Source organism: Phycodurus eques, chromosome 16 (assembly GCF_024500275.1).
Source record: "Phycodurus eques isolate BA_2022a chromosome 16, UOR_Pequ_1.1, whole genome shotgun sequence".
NCBI classification, from domain to species: domain Eukaryota; kingdom Metazoa; phylum Chordata; class Actinopteri; order Syngnathiformes; family Syngnathidae; genus Phycodurus; species Phycodurus eques.
In genome coordinates, this window is record NC_084540.1 from 9,228,834 (window position 1) to 9,246,580 (window position 17,747).

Below are 17,747 nucleotides of genomic sequence, written 5' to 3' on the forward strand. Positions count from 1 at the left end.
ACATTTTGCTGTGTACCATTTTAGACTCCACACTCCAGACTCCACATTTTAGACTTCACATGCATTTATATTCCAACTTGGTTCCAACTTGTTTAATATTAGTTGCAATTTAAGCAAAAGTATTTGACTGGCCTCTGCTGGTGATAAAGTATAGGGTCTGATCAGCCACCAATCTAGCAATTTTCAGTACTGCTTATCCTCACGAGGGTCGCGGGCGTGCTGGAGCCTATCCCATCAACGCACAAAAACGCTAGGTCAAGGAGAGAGAGCTCCCAAGCCGTGTTAAGTAAACACAAAGGACTTAACCATTTAGAAAGCCTCTTTATTTGAAACACCAAATACCAACATTGTCACAACATCGTTTCATTCTTGAGGTGCAGATAAACATGACAGTCTTTTTGGATTTAATTTGTTTTTAAGTGCGTACAAATATTTGAATGAGCAGTGATTTCTTTAGTATAACACATTCCTCTCACTTCCCAGCAGTGTGAGCCAAAGCCACCGTTGAGCACAGCGTGTGATGGGTTTATGTCTGCATGAAGAGGGTTTATGTGGTACATGTATACAGTATGTATTGTCTATCCTAAACCTTTTCTGCCATTCTGAGTAAAGTGTACACAGGCTACAATGATCACATATGTCCTTAGATACCAGTAGGATGACGTGTTCAACCCTTGTGACTCTGCCAACCCACTCCTCCCTCAATAAGCTGTGCCCTGAGAATACAGTGTGTGCCCTTGGGAATAAACTACCACACAACTCCATTTCAAATGTACCCTGAACAAGAATGAAGACAACAGTAATGACAAAGATCAGTAAATGTCCAGGAAAAATACACCACCAAACACTGCCAGCTGAATTTGGCTGCATTTAAGGTCTCAGTGTGCGTGTCAATGTTCTTCGCATGTACAACTCGAGGATTTGCAGGTTGTCCTCAACATTTGAAAGCTTCTTTGATTGTTTCAAACAAAACGCACACATGCAGTGGTTGCTAGTGGCTAGGCTTTCATTACCTCAGTGCAAAATGACAACATTTCTGCACAGTCATCAATTGCCTGAACCACATCCTTGGATCTCCAATAAGTTTCCAATTGTGTCATCCTTCTCAACTTCCATGAAATGCATTTATATCATGATTAAACTCAAAAGCATAGTCACATGTTAATAAATTGGTGCAATACATTTTACCATATAAACCATTGTAAGGCAAAAGCGCAAGCAAGAGCCATAAACGTAGTACTTCCATTCATCGTAGTAAAAAGTTTAGCATGAAATACAAATCTATTGATTGAGATATTACTTTGGTCCCCTTCGAGTAATCAGTCTTCATTTAAGTATGCTTCTTCGTTTACTCATTCTTCAATTAGAAAAATAGATCCTACATCAGGGCATTTATAGTTTGAATGTCTCCTTATAAAAATATGTTCTTTTGTCACTTTTCCCAGAGAAAGAACTATTAGTCAACAGAAAAGGGGAGCGGGGGGGGGGGAATGGGTTGCATGGCGATTGTCTGGTTTAACTGTGTGTCTGTGATGCATAGATTGTCACGGTTAAAATGATCAGCCAATCATAGAAGATGACTTGGTCTTTGCCTGTAGTATGTCTTTGCCACTGCTCAGTACATATACTGACAGCATGCTCATATGTATTTGGGGTTGTCTAATAATGGTTTGTTGAGCGCAAATTAAGTGTCACTGTGGCAGTTTATTCAGGTTTGGGCTCAGGGGTCTCGCTCTTGGGCTCGGCCTCATCATCACTTTCCACGCCTGTGCGGGTCACGATACGACGCATGGTGAAGGGGATGTCAACACGTCTATAATTGAGAAAAATGGTAAGTACAACTATTTATATACCAGTAAACAAAATAGAAATACCTCACTATGCAGAGAAGCATAGTGAGGCTTTAGGAAGAGCTAAGAACACCCTTAGCTCTTCCTATAATGCACACCAATACCAATTGCTGTTCCAACAAAGCTCAAATAAAACTATTTTTCAAATTACCGTATTTTCACGACCATAAGGCGCACTTAAATGTCTTAAATTTTCTCCAAAATGGACAGGGCGCCTTACAATGCGGCACGCCTTGTGTGTGCACAGAGTTCCAACATCTATAAATGTTGTTGTGTGATGAGCGCTCCGCCTACCTTTTTTTTTTTTCCCAGCATTTCCTGCCAACACACTGCTTACACAGAGGAAAAGCGAACGTGGCTGAGGACAGGGGAAGGGTGCGTGAAGGCGGACGCTAAAGCCACACCCTCAGTAGGAAAATAGCGCCGGGGTGTTTTTTATTTATATATATTTTTTGTTACCGCTTGACTGACAGGGAGCATTTCCGGGGTGTGCATTGTGCAAAACAACATCGGTTTGGCTAAAGACCCCCGAAAATGTCACCTACGACGAGACATGCTTACGAAGCACAGTTTAAACTGCAAGCTATCAGTTACGCGGAGGAACATGGGAATCGAGCAGCCGCGAGAGAATTCAAGATCAACGAATCCATGGTTCGCAAGTGGAGGAAGCAGGAAAATGAGCTTCGCCAAGTCAAGACGACGAAGCTGAATTTCCGCGGAAAAAAAAGAAACACAAAACGCGGAAACAAGGTGAGGTGGCCCGAGTTGGAAGACCAACTCGAGCAATGGATTAATGAGCAAAGAACAGCGGGAGAAAATGGATGGATGGATGGAGAACAGCCGGGAGACTTGACTAAGGAACTCCAACCGCTGGACATCAGTGTAAACAGAGCGTTCAAAGTGAAGTTGCGAGCCACGTGGAAGCGATGGATGACGAACACAGTTTTACTAAGACTAGGAGGCAGCGCCGAGCGAGTTACGCCACAATTTGTGAATGGATTGTGGATGCTTGGGCTAACGTGTCTGCTTGGTAAAAGCCGGCATCATTTCTGAGGAGCCGCAATGCAACGAGACTGACTCAGACAATGCCAAAAGGGAACCTGGGGTGTTTGATTGACAACTTGCCCAGCTGTTCATTTCAGATACAGAAGATGAGGACTGATTTAAAAAAAAAAAAAAAAAAAAAAAAAAAAAAAAAAAAAGAGACCGCGAGTACATTGTTAAAAACTTCAATAAAGTACAAGCGAACTCAGTTTTGCTCCCGCTGCCTTTTTAAAAACATTGTTTTAGCGTGCATGCATGCTACCATAACTTTTAAGCTAGCGTATGTTTTATCATGCCTGTGCCCAATAATACGGTGGGCCTTGTGTATGTGTTAAATACAGAAATAGACCCCGTAACTTAGACTGCGCCTTTTAATACGGTGCACCCTATGGTCGTGAAACTACGGTCCATGAGATGGATAAGAAAGGGTTCAGTCATTTTTAGTCCACGTAGACTGAAGTACTTTTACAAAGCATGTTAAATGTTAAAGTTATCCAAATAAAACTGACACGTGTTTGACAAAAAAAGTTCTCCCAGTGGGATAGTTTTTCTGCTCACCTCAACTTGCTCTTGAGGCTGGTCACCTCACGGTTCATCGAATCTGCCGATTCGGTGACATCCTCCAGCTCCCTCTGCAGTTTCCTTCGGTTTGCGTTTGCCCTCTGAGCCTCTTCCTCAGCCTCCTCCAGCTGACGTTTCAGCTGCTTCATGCGAGAGTTCAATTTGTCCGCCTAGAAGATAAACGAGAACAAAAAATGTTGGGCTACTTTGTGCTATTTATGCCACAGCTTCTTGATATATGGCTGTTTATTAGCCTTTACGATCCGGATTTTTTGGGCCAACCACCGATTAGTGAGTTTAAAAAAACGGTAACCGATCTCAAGATGGAGCAATGTGTATTTAAATGACCTGTTTAAATTGCTCAAAACATTATATTTACAATAAATGTATTTGTTCATCTATTTATGCAAGTGAGGAATAGTGACAGACAGAACAAATGCATGGTCTTCTATTAGATGGCAGCAAGTCCTGACCACCAACAGACGTTTTCCCCCATTTTGTCCTTATAATACAGTCGGCGCGATCCACTGTGTATCCGGTCGCATTTGAGTTGCGATAAAGCCCAATGATCGTAAAAACGGGATGCGGTGGTGTCGGAATACATGATTTTATTGCAGTAGTCTGACAGTGCAATCGTGAAAGAGGACATTTGTCTTGTAGTCTGATCCGGCCCGGATTACGTGTTGTCTGTCCCACATCGACATTTTTTTTTTTTTTAAATAATTATTGGCCATCAGATATTTACAGTACTATGTCAAAAGACACGTGACAAAGTTAAAAATAAACTAGCTTTTGGATTAAAATATACTGTGCACGATGGCGACGCAGAATAAATGTCTTTTGCGGAGCCGATCAATAACATCATTGATCGAATCGACGAATGATGACAAAGCCGATCAGCCAATCAGCATAAAATGCTAATCATCGGCCGATACCGAGCAGGCTGATAAAAATCGCTGTAAAGACTACTGTTTATTACTCAAATATAAGATATTTGGGTAAAGGCAATTTATTGACACCCATTTGATTTCTGTTGTCTCACAGAAGCAACCACTCTTCATGTTCATGTTTGACAATGCAAAAACAACAGCACCCTAATCTGCCTGGTAAAAGCTAGATCCAGGCTAACCTGATGTAATGTGAAACTCCCACTGGGGCCAAAGAAATTTGTAATGAAGAGGGGAGAAAAAAAACAGACCTGGTCTTTGCATTGCTCTGTGTTGCGTCTCTCATCCTCCACCTGCAGAACAACTTCTTTCAGTTTCTTCTCTGTGCGTCTCACGAGCTTGGAGGCACTTTGCCGCTCCCTGAAATGAAAAACACTGTTCAGACTCAAGATGTGTGTAATGCCATGATCTTTCTCCCACTACTGATGCTTTCACCTGGTCTCAAAGTCCAGCTGCTCCTCCAGCTGAGCGATCTTGGCCTCCAAGGCGGTGATATTGGCCTTGTATTTGGTCTTCATGGTTCCCTCGAACTCCTGCAGTTTGAGTTTAAGATCCTTGTTCTGACGCTCTAACTGGGAACGAGCCCCTTCGACACGCTGAGAGGAGCTGCGCTCTGCAGCCAGCTCCACAGTCATCTGCTCAGTCTGGAGGGGGGGGGGGGACAACAACAACAGGAAAGCAACGCTGTCAGTGAGTGAGGCTGTCACCACAAATAAAATGGACTCCCACTTGTTTTAAACAAGAGGTGGACTAAACATACAGACCTGAAGCATTGCTTTCTTCAGCCTGTCATTGATCAGCTCAGTATTGCACTGCTCCTCCTCCACCTCTTCCTCCAGCTGAGCAATACGAGCCTCCAGACGTCTCCTCTCCTCTATGACTTGAGCACTAAGTAGTGAAAAGGTCGAAGGAAAAGTTGAGGGGGGGGGGGGGGTCACGGGATGTGGAGATAACAGGAGCGGCACGAGGTTGGAGTGATGTCTTACTTTTTGGCTGCCTGGTTATTAATCTCATCCTGCAGCTCGTCTCTCTCCTGCTGAGTCTGTCTTTTCACACGCTCTGCAGCGGCAAGCTCCTGGACAGGGGCGAACATGTCAGTGCAGTTCCTTTACTTTGTAGCTCATATTGTATGCATGCAAATGTATAGAATAAACGGGGGGGGGGGTGAGAATGTGCAAATAATAACCTCGTGCATTTGGAGCATATCTGCTTCCATGCTCTTTAACTTCTTCTCAGTCTCCTTACTCTGGGCAAGTAGATCCTCTTTGGATAAACGAGTCTCATCCAGTTCCCTCATAAGTTCTTTCATCTGGCCCTAAGGAGCATACAGAACAATCAAAGCTAAGTAAAAAGAAATCGAGACCAAACTTTGTGGTTTAACACTCAGATGACCAGACGTTGCAAGGGCACTTCAAAGCCAAACCAGCAATGACTCACTTGGAGTTTCTTCAGGTGTTTGAGGGCTTCCTCACGGTTCTTGTTGGCCATGTCAATGCCCGCCTCCCGCTCCTTGAGGTCCAACTCCAGTTTCTTGCGTGAAGCCACAGCAGCTGAACGCTGCTTCCGCTCATCCTCCAGCTCCATTTCCATCTCACGGACCTGAAAGTAAATGTGAAATGTAACTAAACAATCAGATGTAAGTTTACATTTTGAATGAATTGTATTTCATGTTTTAAATTTTAACATGTAAATTTACAACATCCAAGGGTGCGGAAAGAAATGTAAAATAACTCTTAAACATACTGCTCGCAACATTAAAATACATGACTATCAGCTATCTGGTTTTTACCATCAGATCCCTGCATACAGAAAATGTAGGGATTCAGACAATATGGGACTTTTACAAGATGGAGCAAATCACATTCAATAAGGCTTCAAAAATCTGTCTTTCCAAAACATTGGAAACCTGTCATACCTTTATTAATACAATAAGTCGGTGACATAGGACTTTTGGGTATGATACCGAGCACATTCACACTGACCCTTGAGGGAGTAGTGGATATTCTAAATTTATCTTTTTTTAACCTGTTGAAACCGATTATTTTGTATCGTTTCTTTTTATCTGACTCCTGTAAATGAATGTAAAAAAAAAAAAAAAAAATGTTTAAATCTAAATTGAAGAAAACGTCATTGTTCATAAAAAAAAAAAAAGAAAATCCCCAAAATAAAAGGAAACTTACAGTAATTAAACAAAACAAACTGGACTTTCATAGATGGAGGCTTTTAGAAAGCAGTACCTGCTTAACCAAAGACCTCTTCTTTTCTTCACCCATCTCGTCACGTCCTGCCAGGTCTCGCTCATATTGTGCCTTCATGGCCTGCATGTTGACCTCCAGACGCAACTTGGCATCCTCGGTGGCCTGGAGCTCATCCTCCAGCTCCTCAAGCTGAGTTTTCATCTCCTCCAGCTGCTGCTCCATTGCACGTTTAGATTTCTCCAACTCATGAACCTGCAGGACAACAAAGATTTGTCATGAGAACACAAACTAAAAAGACAAAAACATCTCTGTAAACAAAACATACATTCTTTCCAACATCATCTTTAGATGACACCAGATCTTCCATTTCAGCCCGGAGCATTTTGTTGTTGCGGTCCAGGTCTTCCTTCAGATCGATCAGCGATTCCAGCTCGCGGGTCAAAGACAATGCACGAGTCTCTTTCTCACGGGCCTCAGCTTCAGCTCGATCGCGCTCCTCTGCATAGCGTGCAGATATATTCTTTTCTTCTGCCAGCATCTGGGGAGAGAACAAGGAAAGCGAGAACAAGCTTGGTAGTTTCCAAAGCACAACCATCAGACTGATCCTCTGAACATTTCAAATGTAGACTCACCTGGTCAAACTTCTTTTGCTTCTTCTCCAGGTTGGAGACAATTTGTCGAAGGTGGTCCTGATCTACCAGCATGTCATCCAACTCCTGCTGGAGACGAGTCCTTGTTTTGTCCATTTTGTCGAAGGCTGAACTTTTCTCCTCCAGACGCTGGCATGTTGACTCAAGGTCTCTTTGCAGCCTCTTCTTTCCTTCTTCAGTACTCTCCAAATAAGTGGAATCCTGCTCAAGTTTCTTCTTGAATTCTGAAAGCTAATAAAAATGAAGTTTTTATAGCACTGTAACTATGTACTGCATTAAATATCTCAAGTGAGGCAGCTGAACAAATCAAAATTTAGAGAGTGCAAACTCTTGAAATGCTCACACTGAAAAGTTTAATTTGTTAATGTCTACCATTTCTGTCCGTCAATACACTTTTGGGTCACTGATGCAGATGTTTTTTTTTTTTTTTTTTAGCATTCCTAACTGAATCTTGTTAGCACCTTTGTGTTATATACCTGAGCTTGTGCCATTTGAAGCTGCTTTTCCACATTTCTTTTGGCTTCTTCTTCCTCCTCCAGCTGTTCTCTTAAGCTATTCTGGTCATCCTCCAGCTGGCGAAGACGCGTGGTCATTGAGAGTTTTTGCCGTGTCTCTTCCTGAAGTACTTCCTGTGATAAATAGACAAACATTTTTATCACCAGTTGGACATTTGATCAAGTAACAAGGGTGCAGATGGTTTTGAGACAAATTACACATCTGATAATATCAGAACAGCTCATAAAATCTAAAATTAAAGTATTTCAATCAACTGAGCATATACAAATATCCCATTTTACTGAGATTTTAAAATATGTTCAAGTCTACAAACAAGAGGGGTAAAAACAGCATGTACTACATGCTTGGGAGTATACCTGGACATCCTGGAACTGAGACTCCAGTGTAGAGTGGTCTTTGGTTGCCTTAATGGACTTTGACTCAACATCATTCAGCAGACCATTGACGTTTTCCAGTTCTGACTGTGGAGAATTACAAATAAGTGAGTGAGATACTGTATCAAACAGTCACCGTTTTGGGCATGTCATTCTAATTTATTAAATGTGGGTTTATTTTTAAACATTTAGTAAGAAGCATGGAGCACTACTGACAATAGCTTTTCTTGTCTAGCTAAACATGTAACAGCTCAGCAAAATCAGTCAAGTATACCTGCATTTTTGTGGCTCTCTCACTTAGCTCCAATCGCTGACGCTCACTCTCAGAAAATTTAAGGTTCAACTCCTGAACTTGCACTTCAGCCTTCTTCCTGCGATGCTCTGAATCTCCTTTACATTGCATCAAGCTCTGCAGCTCAATGGTAAGCTCATTCCTCTCAGATTCCAGAGCCTGTTTAGCCTTCTCCATTGACACTTTGTTCTGTAGGACAGTTCATTTTAATACAGCAACAAATTAATTGATTTGTTGGTAATGCAATACATTTATCAAAAAAAGAAAGGTAAGAATTTGAAGTTAAAATGTTAAAATACCCGCTTTGCCTGCTCCAACTGCTCATTTAATTCATCAAAGCCTTGAGAATGCTTCTGTCTCATGTCAGCCATCTGCTGTTCATGGACTCTGGCCTCATCTTCCAGAGTCCTCTTCAGGTGTGCCACTTCTGTCTCACGCTTGGTCCTGGGCAGGTAGAGCCAAAGAGAAGTAAAATTGTAAAACAGACCGTTAGTAATGCAAAGTAATAATAATGTTTATATAGCACCTTTCAAGGGACCCAGGAGCACAACTATAACAATGAAAATGTATAGCTAGCTCAGGATTTCTAGCTATATGTGCACATGCATTCATGTAACTGAATGCATGCTTTGGTGAACAGATGGTGTTTGACTTCCACCCCCCCCCCCCCTTTAAAACAAAACAAAAAAAAAAAAAATAGAAAATTGATGGATGGATAAAATAAATTCAAATTATGAGCTCTCTTTGTATCAGCATGACTACCTGAGTTCTTGCTGCGCAGCAGTGGAGTCCAGTGTGTCCTCCAGCTCAGTCTTGAGAGCCTCAAGTTCTTCTCCAAGGTCCCGACGGTGTTTCTCGGCTTTGGCTCGGGACTGTCGCTCAATCTCTAAATCGTCCTGGAGTTCAGATATTTGAGCATCCATCTCTCTGATCTTTTTCTGAGCCATATTCTTCTGTGCTGCTTCCTCCTCAATCCTAAAATGGAAGTGCAATAGTTTATGGAGATAGGCATCCATTACAATTCCTTAAATATTTTAACATGTACAACTCCAACACGTAATTTATGCTCAAATATGACCATCTGATGAAGATTTGATTTAACACTGCATGATTAAAACGTCAATTTATGAGCTGTGTAGTCAATAAACACCTGGCTAGAGCAGCCTGGAGCTCTTCTTCCTTTTTGGCCAATTGAGCACGAAGCTCAGCAACCTGGGCTTGCAGCTCAGCAATTTGGTCGTGTATATCGGTGAAGTCACCCTCAAGCTTGCGTCTGTTCTTTTCCAGCTCCTGTCGCTGCTTCTCCTCCCTGCGCAGTCGATCTGAGACAAATTTACAACAATGAGTTTGTAAAGCAATAACTACTGGAAACCAAACTATAGTTAAGATGTCCCATTCTACCCTCAAGGTCTGTGATCATGGCCTCATGTTTAGTCTTCAGTTTTTGTAGGCTCTTAGATTTCTCTTCCTCTTCTGCAAGGTTGGTAGTGAACTCTGATACTCTCTCCTCCATCAATTTCTTCTCCTGAATTCACAAACAAGTTTATATATATATATATATATATATATATATAAATAAAATCTATACCTTGTTCAGTTTGGCGTTCTGATCATCTAGGACCATGACATCCTCTTCAAACTTCTTCAATTTGGCCTCCGTGGTGACCTTCTCTAGTTGCAGCTTCTGTCTAGCTCCCTCCTCTTCATCCAGCTGTTGCTCTAAATCCTATTTCCAAAAGAGTAAGAGTTTGACGCATGGGTGACACACACGCGTCATATCCTACGCTTGCTGAATATAGGATTACAAATCAAAAGGGGGCTTAGCGAGAAACTCAACTCACAGAAATATTTTGCTGCATCTTCTTTTTCTCTGATATCAGGTGAGAAGCACGCTCTTCCTCCTCCTCCACACGGGCTTCCAAGTCATGGAGGATCTCCTCCAGTTCCTGTTTCCTGGCAGCCAGGCGAGCTCTCATCTCTTCAGCCTCACCACAGAGTTCTGTTTCTGCCTGAAGCTGTTCCTGCAGGGCCATCTTCTCGGCATTGAGCTACACAGAAGGAGTGAGTAAAGCATGTAAGTGTTGGGTATTGTGAAGGGTATTCTCTCTCTCATCATGCATTTTTGCAACAAAAAAACAGGTTTCCTGATTCTTTGATTTCACCTGCTGATGTTGGTCCTCCAGCTCCTGGAGCTGTAGTTGCGTGTACATCTGTTTCTCCTTCACTTTAGTCAGCTCATCATCCTTGGCCTGCATCTCCTCTTCCTGTCTGCTTACTTGAAGCAAGGGCTTCACCTGAGGACATAATTTTAAAAATGTGTTAAGTGTGTGTGTATATGCAATGAAAACAGCCTGCTAATAGTGAGGAATAGGGCGACTCCGATTGTTACCTTGGTGAATAGCCTCCACCACTGCCAGTTTCTGAGTTTGAGATAAGCAGCACAATTCCTTTGGATCACTTTCATTGCAGTCAACTGCTGCTGTCGCTTGGAAAAAGCTCTGCAAAGTTGTTTAACAAGAGAGAAGACTAAGACATATTTTACTAAATGGTACACCTGAAGATACAGTACCGACTACGAATGGGAATTGATAAGATTTTTATGATTTACATTCCATTTTCAGTACTGCTTAATGATTCTATTCATCGATTCTCAAATTTGTATTTTGAGGGAAAAAAACCGTCAGGTCTGACAAAAACCATCTACAGGACTTAAATAGTTTTAAAAAAAAGATACATGAATAAAATAAAAACGTCTTCTCTGGGCATTTGTATGACAAAACCAAAGTGTATTTTTAAATTAAATTGACACACTAAGTCTGTGTTAGAGAGTCACTCTATGGAGGTCTAAAAAGCCAAAATATGGGAACTTATTGACAGCCCAGTCGGAGTTTATAAAACTAAACGCACAACAACAATTACACATCATTTTAGAGATTCCTTGTTTAATGCCAACACTCAATGCAAAACCCTATTGACGGGCTAGCTAATGTTAGCATTAATGCCTGGGATTCATCTTCAAATAAATATTCACACACAAACGCCGAAGTAACACATACAGACAGGTAGTAGAACAATATTCACAGGCATGTATTTTTCCTTGAATAAAGTTCTACCACAAAGTTCTTCTTCTACTCTAAGTTGACGGAACCTTGTAGCTCCATGCATGCATCGCACTATAGTGCCCCTAAGAGGCCAAGGGAAACTTCCAGTCGCAGTTTCTGGCAGGGTGTATTTTAGCACAACACCTAGAAAATTTGCATGCATGCTATTTGTATGCGCGCTTTCCCAGAATGCATTCCAATAGTTTAAATTGCTGTATCATGTTTTGACTGCATTAAAATGCATCTTTGTATTATTTTGTACAGACACTGTTTAATAGTTAGTGGTGCCATTTCTAGTTTATAGTTAAATTGGTGTCATGTTTACTGCCGCTCTTGGTGGTAATCTGGCACCAATCGTGTCATGTAGCATATTAATACCACTTGAGACCAATAGTTATGTGAATACCAGCTGATCCGTGCGATGCGTACACTGCATAAAATACGTCACGACTTCATCACCTCAAATAGAATAATGAGAATCGCGACAAAATTCAGCAAACGATTCCAAGGTATCGTTAACATTCCCACCGATTCTCAATTACCATCCCGAGTACTGACTAGGCTTTACACGAGAGATGATCTCCGGGGTTGTTCAACGCATAGCAACAATTTTTTCCATGTGCGAGTCAAGCTACGCAGATGGACCGCGCGGGCCAATTAGTCGGTCACATAACGCAATGCGGGCATTGTCGGCCGCGGGAGTATAAAGAGGCCTATAGTGGTGCGTGTTCTGTCCTACCTGCGGGCCAAATAGCCTCTGCACCAAGCCTGGAAACTAATAATAATGTCTGTGATTTTCATATCCCTCTCCTCCTCCAGGTGAGCAAGAACTCCAGCTCTGAAGAAAACTTTACTTTGGCCGATCCTGTAAAGATTAGGATCGAGCTCCAGACTTTTGATCTAACAGAAAAAGAACAAACTTCATGTTATCTTGCAAGTGAATTTTTACTGTGAGGATTAAACAGAAAATAAAAAGCCCTTACCATAAGTACACAAGCCTGCTTTCCATCCATGAAGCCTTTGGGAATAGCATTTGGAGTGAGGATTTCATACCTTGAAGAAAAGCAGATAACATTTGGTATATTTTGATACACACCAGATTAGAACTGAGAATCTTTTATTTTAACATTTGGCTACCTCTGTCTGAACTCCTGGAAGACAATTCGGTTGGGAAAGCCTTGTCTGCAGATGCGGATCCCTTCCAGAACACCATTACATCTTAGCTGGTCCAGAACCAGGTGAGGATCCAGTTTTCCTGCCTACAGGAGGTGAAATTAAACACTGATATTCACAAAATCTGACTTTGAAAAATGGCTTAAGACCCGGTACACACAAAGACAAATCAGGCTTTTTTTCGTCACAATTTTGCCCCTTCCCGACCAAAGATGTAAAATGCCAGACTATCTTATGTCTTTATATTATCCTTCGGTCTGATTTGTGTTAAGAGTAGATTTGTCCCAATTATAGGGTCCAAAACGGGTCGGGCCGACAATCTTAAATATTCTATCCATCCATCCATTTTCTACCGCTTATCCGAGGTCGGGTCACGGGGTCAGTAGCTTTAGCAGGGCTGCCCAGACTTCCCTCTCACCAGCCACTTCATCAAAGCTCTTCTGGGGGGATTCCGAGGCTTTCCCAGACCAGCCAAGAGACTTAGTCTCTCCAGCGTGTGTCCTGGGTCATGCCCGGGGTCTCCTCCCGGTGGGACGTGCCCGGAACACCTCACCAGGGAGGCATCCAAATCAGATGCCCCAGCCACCTCATCTGGCCCCTCTCAATGTGGCGGAGCAGCAGCTCTACTCTGAGCGCCTCCCAGATGACCGAGCTTCCCACCCTCTCTCTAAGGGAGAGCCCGGACACCCTGCGGAGGAAACTCATTTCGGCCGCTTGTATCCGGGATCTTGTTCTTTTGGTCACGACTCACAGCTCGTTACCATAGGTGAGGGTAGGAACGTAGATCAACCGGTAAATTGAGAGCTTCGCCTTTCAGGTTAACTCCTCCTTCACCACAACTGACTGATACAAAGTCCGCATCACTGCAGACGCTGCACCGATCCGCCTGTCGATCTCCCCTTCCATTCTTTCCTCACTCGTGAATAAGATCCCAAGATACTTGAACTCCTCCACTTGGAGCAGGATCTCATCCCAGACCTGGATAGGGCACGCCACCCTTTTCCAACTGAGGACCATGGTCTCAGATTTAGAGGTGCTGATTCTCATCCCAGCCGCTTCACACACTGCTGCGAACCGCTCCAGTGAGAGTTGGAGATCACGGCTTGACGAAGCCAACAGAACCACTTCTACAAAATGCAGAGCTGCAATACTGAGGCCACCAAACTGGACTCCCTCTACGCCTCGGCTGCACCTAGCAATTGCGTCCATAAAAGTTATGAACACAATCGGTGACAAAGGGCAGTCTTGGCGGAGTCCAACCCTCACCGGAAACGAGTCCGACTTACTGCCGGCAAAGCGGACCAAATTCTGACACCGGTCGTACAGGGACCGAACAGCCCATATCAGGGGGTTCGGTACCCCATACTCCCAAAGCACCCCCCACAGGACTCCCCGAGGGACACGGTCGAACACCTTCTCAAAGTCCAAAAAACACATGTAGACTGGTTGGGCGAACTCCCATGCACCCTCGAGGACTCTGTCGAGGGTGTAAAACTGGTCCACTGTTCCACAGCCAGGACGAAAACCACACTGGTCCTCCTGAATTTGAGATTTGACTTCCTGATGGACCCTCCTCTCCAGCACCCCTGAATAGTCCTTACCATGGATGAGGAGTGTGATCCCCCTGTAGTTGGAACACACCCGCAGGTGCCCCTTCTTAAAAAGGGGGACCACCACCCCAGTCTGCCAATCCAGAGGCACTGTCCCAGATGTCCACACAATGTTGCAGAGGCAAGCAGGACAGCCCCACAACATCCAGAGCCTTTAGGAACTCCGGGCGAATCTCATCCACCCCCGGGACCTTGCCACCGAGGAGCTTTTTAACCACCTCAGTGACCTCAACCCCAGAGATAGGAGAGCCCGCCTCAGAGAACCCAGACTCTGCTTCCTCATGGGAAGGCGTGTCAGTGGAATTGAGGAGGTCTTTCGAAGTATTCTCCGCACCAACTCACGTCTTAAATATTGAACACATTTAATATTCACGCTAAAAAAATCTGTGTATGGGGAAAGCCGAGTCATGTCGCTGTAAAGTGTGACGTGGAACAGAATGTAGCCAATCAAGAAGCGCCCTCACTCAGGAACAAGGTAACGACCGTAAATAAGACTCTTAAGGCTTCTGTATATTTGTGCGGACAGTGACCGCGCTGACGTCACTGCAGTTGTCCCTCGCGTAGTTTGCCTTTATACTCAAGCGCAACCCATGCGCGGAGTTTTGAAAATTTACTGCAGTTCACCTCCAAGTCGGGGGTGTCGCTACAGCTGGTATAGGCTTGGACACCACAGGGTGGAGTTTCCTTTGAATTTTTTTGGCCATTTCCGGTAGCCCTTTTTACTTTCCTTTCAGTAACAAGGAACAAAGCAACAACAATGCCGACCATGGAAGTGTCTGCTAGAACAAATGGATCTAGATGACCAGATGATACGTTTAATTATGCTGCAAAAATTGATCGAGAAGGCGGTGGTGTAGATGGTATGTAGGACAAAGGGGCATGCCGAGTAAGTTATCACAGCATGTGACTAAAACGGACCAATCACGAGAGATGATCTCCGCGGTGTTCGACACGCAGCAACTATTTTTGCCGTGCGCGCGTCAAGCTACGCGCGGGCAATTCGTCGGTCACGTGATGCAATGTGGGCGTTGTCGGCCGAGAGTATAAAGAGGCCTTTACCTAATGTCTTTTTTTTTTTTTTGAATGAAAATGGGTTCCCCAGATGGCAAGAAGTATTTTACCCAAAGCAAGTCTTTTTGAGACATTGTCATTTTACAACGGTATAGCTTGCGGCAACCTTTGGAAACACTCTGGTAACATTGGCGCATGCCCGGAAGTTATTTTTCCTCTTCGGTTTTGTTCGATCACTTGATCATGCGAGATTTCTGCCTCGGAGGGCTTGTTTGACCATCGGTAGTGGAACAGTCTTTATTGCGTGGGGTGTTCTGTGCTGAGATTACACTGGGTAACAATTTGAAAAAAAATTATTCTAGAGTTAGATTTTTATGCTGATTAAAACTAAAATTGGCATGCTGATTCCAAAATTGCAGTCAGTTTTTCTCCACAGCTTACCCTCCAGATAAGCAAAATTCCACTGATTACGATAGGACTCATCTACAGCTACGTGGCAACTTGTTTGTGCAGTCACAATTGAGACAGTGCGGTAAGGTGTGTGCAGCTCCCAATATCTGCAAACAGAAAGCTAGCATAGTAGGAATTAAGAGGATTTGTGACTGATCCTTTGTAAAACAGTTAAATAAACATTGCAGTCATGCCTGTTTCTTCCATAGTTCATCCTGTCAATATTTGAAGTTTTATAAAGCAAATACATCTGTTAAATAAATATGAAAAATACTGTAATTAAGAAAACGGGGATCTATAGTTCAAAAACTTGACGTGATAGAGAAAAACAGATCTGTTTTGGATTCCGCACTAAAAAAATTGGTTAAAAACAGCTGTCAGACCTAACTCAACAAAAATTGTATTCCCCAGTGTTATCAGAGCACACCACACACACACACAATCACCAAAGTTATTAAATGCCTCATTTTTATTTTTTTTTATCTTTGTGTGTGGGGTCTTTCAAAGCTAAAAAAAAAAGAAAAAAAAATCTTTAAAGACTTGAGAAATTCCTTGTGTGTGTGTGTACCAGGCCTAGGCGCCAGTGTGTTTGTGTTTCTCTGATACCTTTTTCTCATGGTTGGGGATGATGCACCGGACAAAGTTTGGATTTGTATTCCTCAGAGTGGCCATGAGCTTGGACAGTTGCTCTTTGTAGAGCTGGCCCACAGTGCGGAACATGCCCTTGCGGGTCTTAAAAGCACCTGGCATCTCTGGCATGCCGGAAACCTTATCCAGGCCTACTATGCGGTCCACTAAACAGAGCAACAGACAAATGTCTCAAGTAATTACCCAAAAGGGTTTAATTTAGTAAGGTGAATGCTAAATGGCAAATTTCAACAAATTCGTGACAAATTGTACCATCCACTTCCTCTTGGTAGACAACCACCCAGAGAAAGTAGTGGAGAGAATACAAAAACAATAAAACCACACAAATGGATGGGATGCAGGCTGAAAATTGAGGGGAAGTACAATCCAGTGAAGTGTAAAAACAATACAATCAGAGAACAACAGGAAAGGCAAAACAGTGCAGTGGGTGAATGTCAACTGTTCACACAGTAGTTTGGCGTGAAAACTGTGTGTGGCAGTTTAGTACATGTTTATGTGCATTGGAAATGTGACAAAGTTGTGACAGTGGGCATTTATATTTGTGAAGACCCGAACAACGGGGAGAAACACCAAACCCATGCAGCATGTACCCATTTCTCCAGTACCCATGACCACCACCAGGAGTCCCATACACTATTACATGGGAAAGGGAAAGGGAAAGTTCAATGATGGAGCAACAAGTGGCAAGTTTAAAAGTAGTAAAGCACAGAAAAAGCTTGAACATTTTACTGATGTTACTTGAACATAAGCTTGAAAGCTTTGATGACTGAGGAAAAACCCGATGGGTCATACAAAGCATTTAAATTGTCTGACAGACTGTAGGAATGACAGGAAAACACCAACACATGAAAGAAGAAGCCTTGTCACCTGAGTCTGAGTGTAGTATGGGAAAACGCTGATAAAAATAGGCTCTCTGAGAATTCTGTACCTCTGAGAGCCAGCAAAGACATTTGGGTAAAATGTAACATACAAAATGGAGCCAAACAGAGGAAGACAATGGAATTTGAATTTAAAAAAAGGTAAAAACAAAGGTACACACACCAGACAAAGAGAAAGAAAGCACTGAAATGAAAATCAGGAATAATGAGCTAGAATAATAAACACTGCCCAAACCCAGCACTTTAGCCCCATGTGAAAGCAGAGAATCATGACAAGGGTGAGCTGGCTGATTGTTTTTATTGTTGGCCAAACTCTCCCTTATTTAGCAATACTTGCACTTGCCGATCAAGAAATAAGCATCTAATGTTGTCTTAACCTCACTTGTTTTGTTATTGATTAAGTAATACTGCAGCTAAAAGCCATGTAGCACAATTTAGAGAATA

General features: G+C 42.9%; 1 protein-coding gene across 2 annotated transcripts in view; it reads right to left on the minus strand.

The window, feature by feature from the left end:
- Positions 1–301: 301 nt before the first annotated feature.
- Positions 302–17,747, minus strand: part of LOC133415513 (myosin-9-like) — a 37,795-nt gene continuing 20,349 nt past the window's right edge. For both annotated transcript variants that reach the window (XM_061701655.1, XM_061701654.1), the window contains 26 exons: positions 16,384–16,571; positions 12,671–12,792; positions 12,517–12,586; positions 12,273–12,433; positions 10,822–10,930; positions 10,595–10,726; positions 10,274–10,480; positions 10,021–10,158; positions 9,834–9,957; positions 9,583–9,754; positions 9,195–9,407; positions 8,732–8,876; positions 8,415–8,621; positions 8,123–8,227; positions 7,727–7,879; positions 7,233–7,481; positions 6,926–7,138; positions 6,640–6,852; positions 5,840–6,001; positions 5,589–5,717; positions 5,389–5,477; positions 5,167–5,290; positions 4,838–5,046; positions 4,654–4,762; positions 3,453–3,625; positions 302–1,813 (listed from right to left, as the gene is read on the minus strand). In XM_061701655.1, the coding sequence (XP_061557639.1) occupies positions 1,705–1,813; positions 3,453–3,625; positions 4,654–4,762; positions 4,838–5,046; positions 5,167–5,290; positions 5,389–5,477; positions 5,589–5,717; positions 5,840–6,001; positions 6,640–6,852; positions 6,926–7,138; positions 7,233–7,481; positions 7,727–7,879; positions 8,123–8,227; positions 8,415–8,621; positions 8,732–8,876; positions 9,195–9,407; positions 9,583–9,754; positions 9,834–9,957; positions 10,021–10,158; positions 10,274–10,480; positions 10,595–10,726; positions 10,822–10,930; positions 12,273–12,433; positions 12,517–12,586; positions 12,671–12,792; positions 16,384–16,571 (4,025 nt within the window). In that variant the 3' untranslated portion in view covers positions 302–1,704. The remainder of the gene's footprint in view (positions 1,814–3,452; positions 3,626–4,653; positions 4,763–4,837; positions 5,047–5,166; positions 5,291–5,388; positions 5,478–5,588; positions 5,718–5,839; positions 6,002–6,639; positions 6,853–6,925; positions 7,139–7,232; positions 7,482–7,726; positions 7,880–8,122; positions 8,228–8,414; positions 8,622–8,731; positions 8,877–9,194; positions 9,408–9,582; positions 9,755–9,833; positions 9,958–10,020; positions 10,159–10,273; positions 10,481–10,594; positions 10,727–10,821; positions 10,931–12,272; positions 12,434–12,516; positions 12,587–12,670; positions 12,793–16,383; positions 16,572–17,747) is intronic.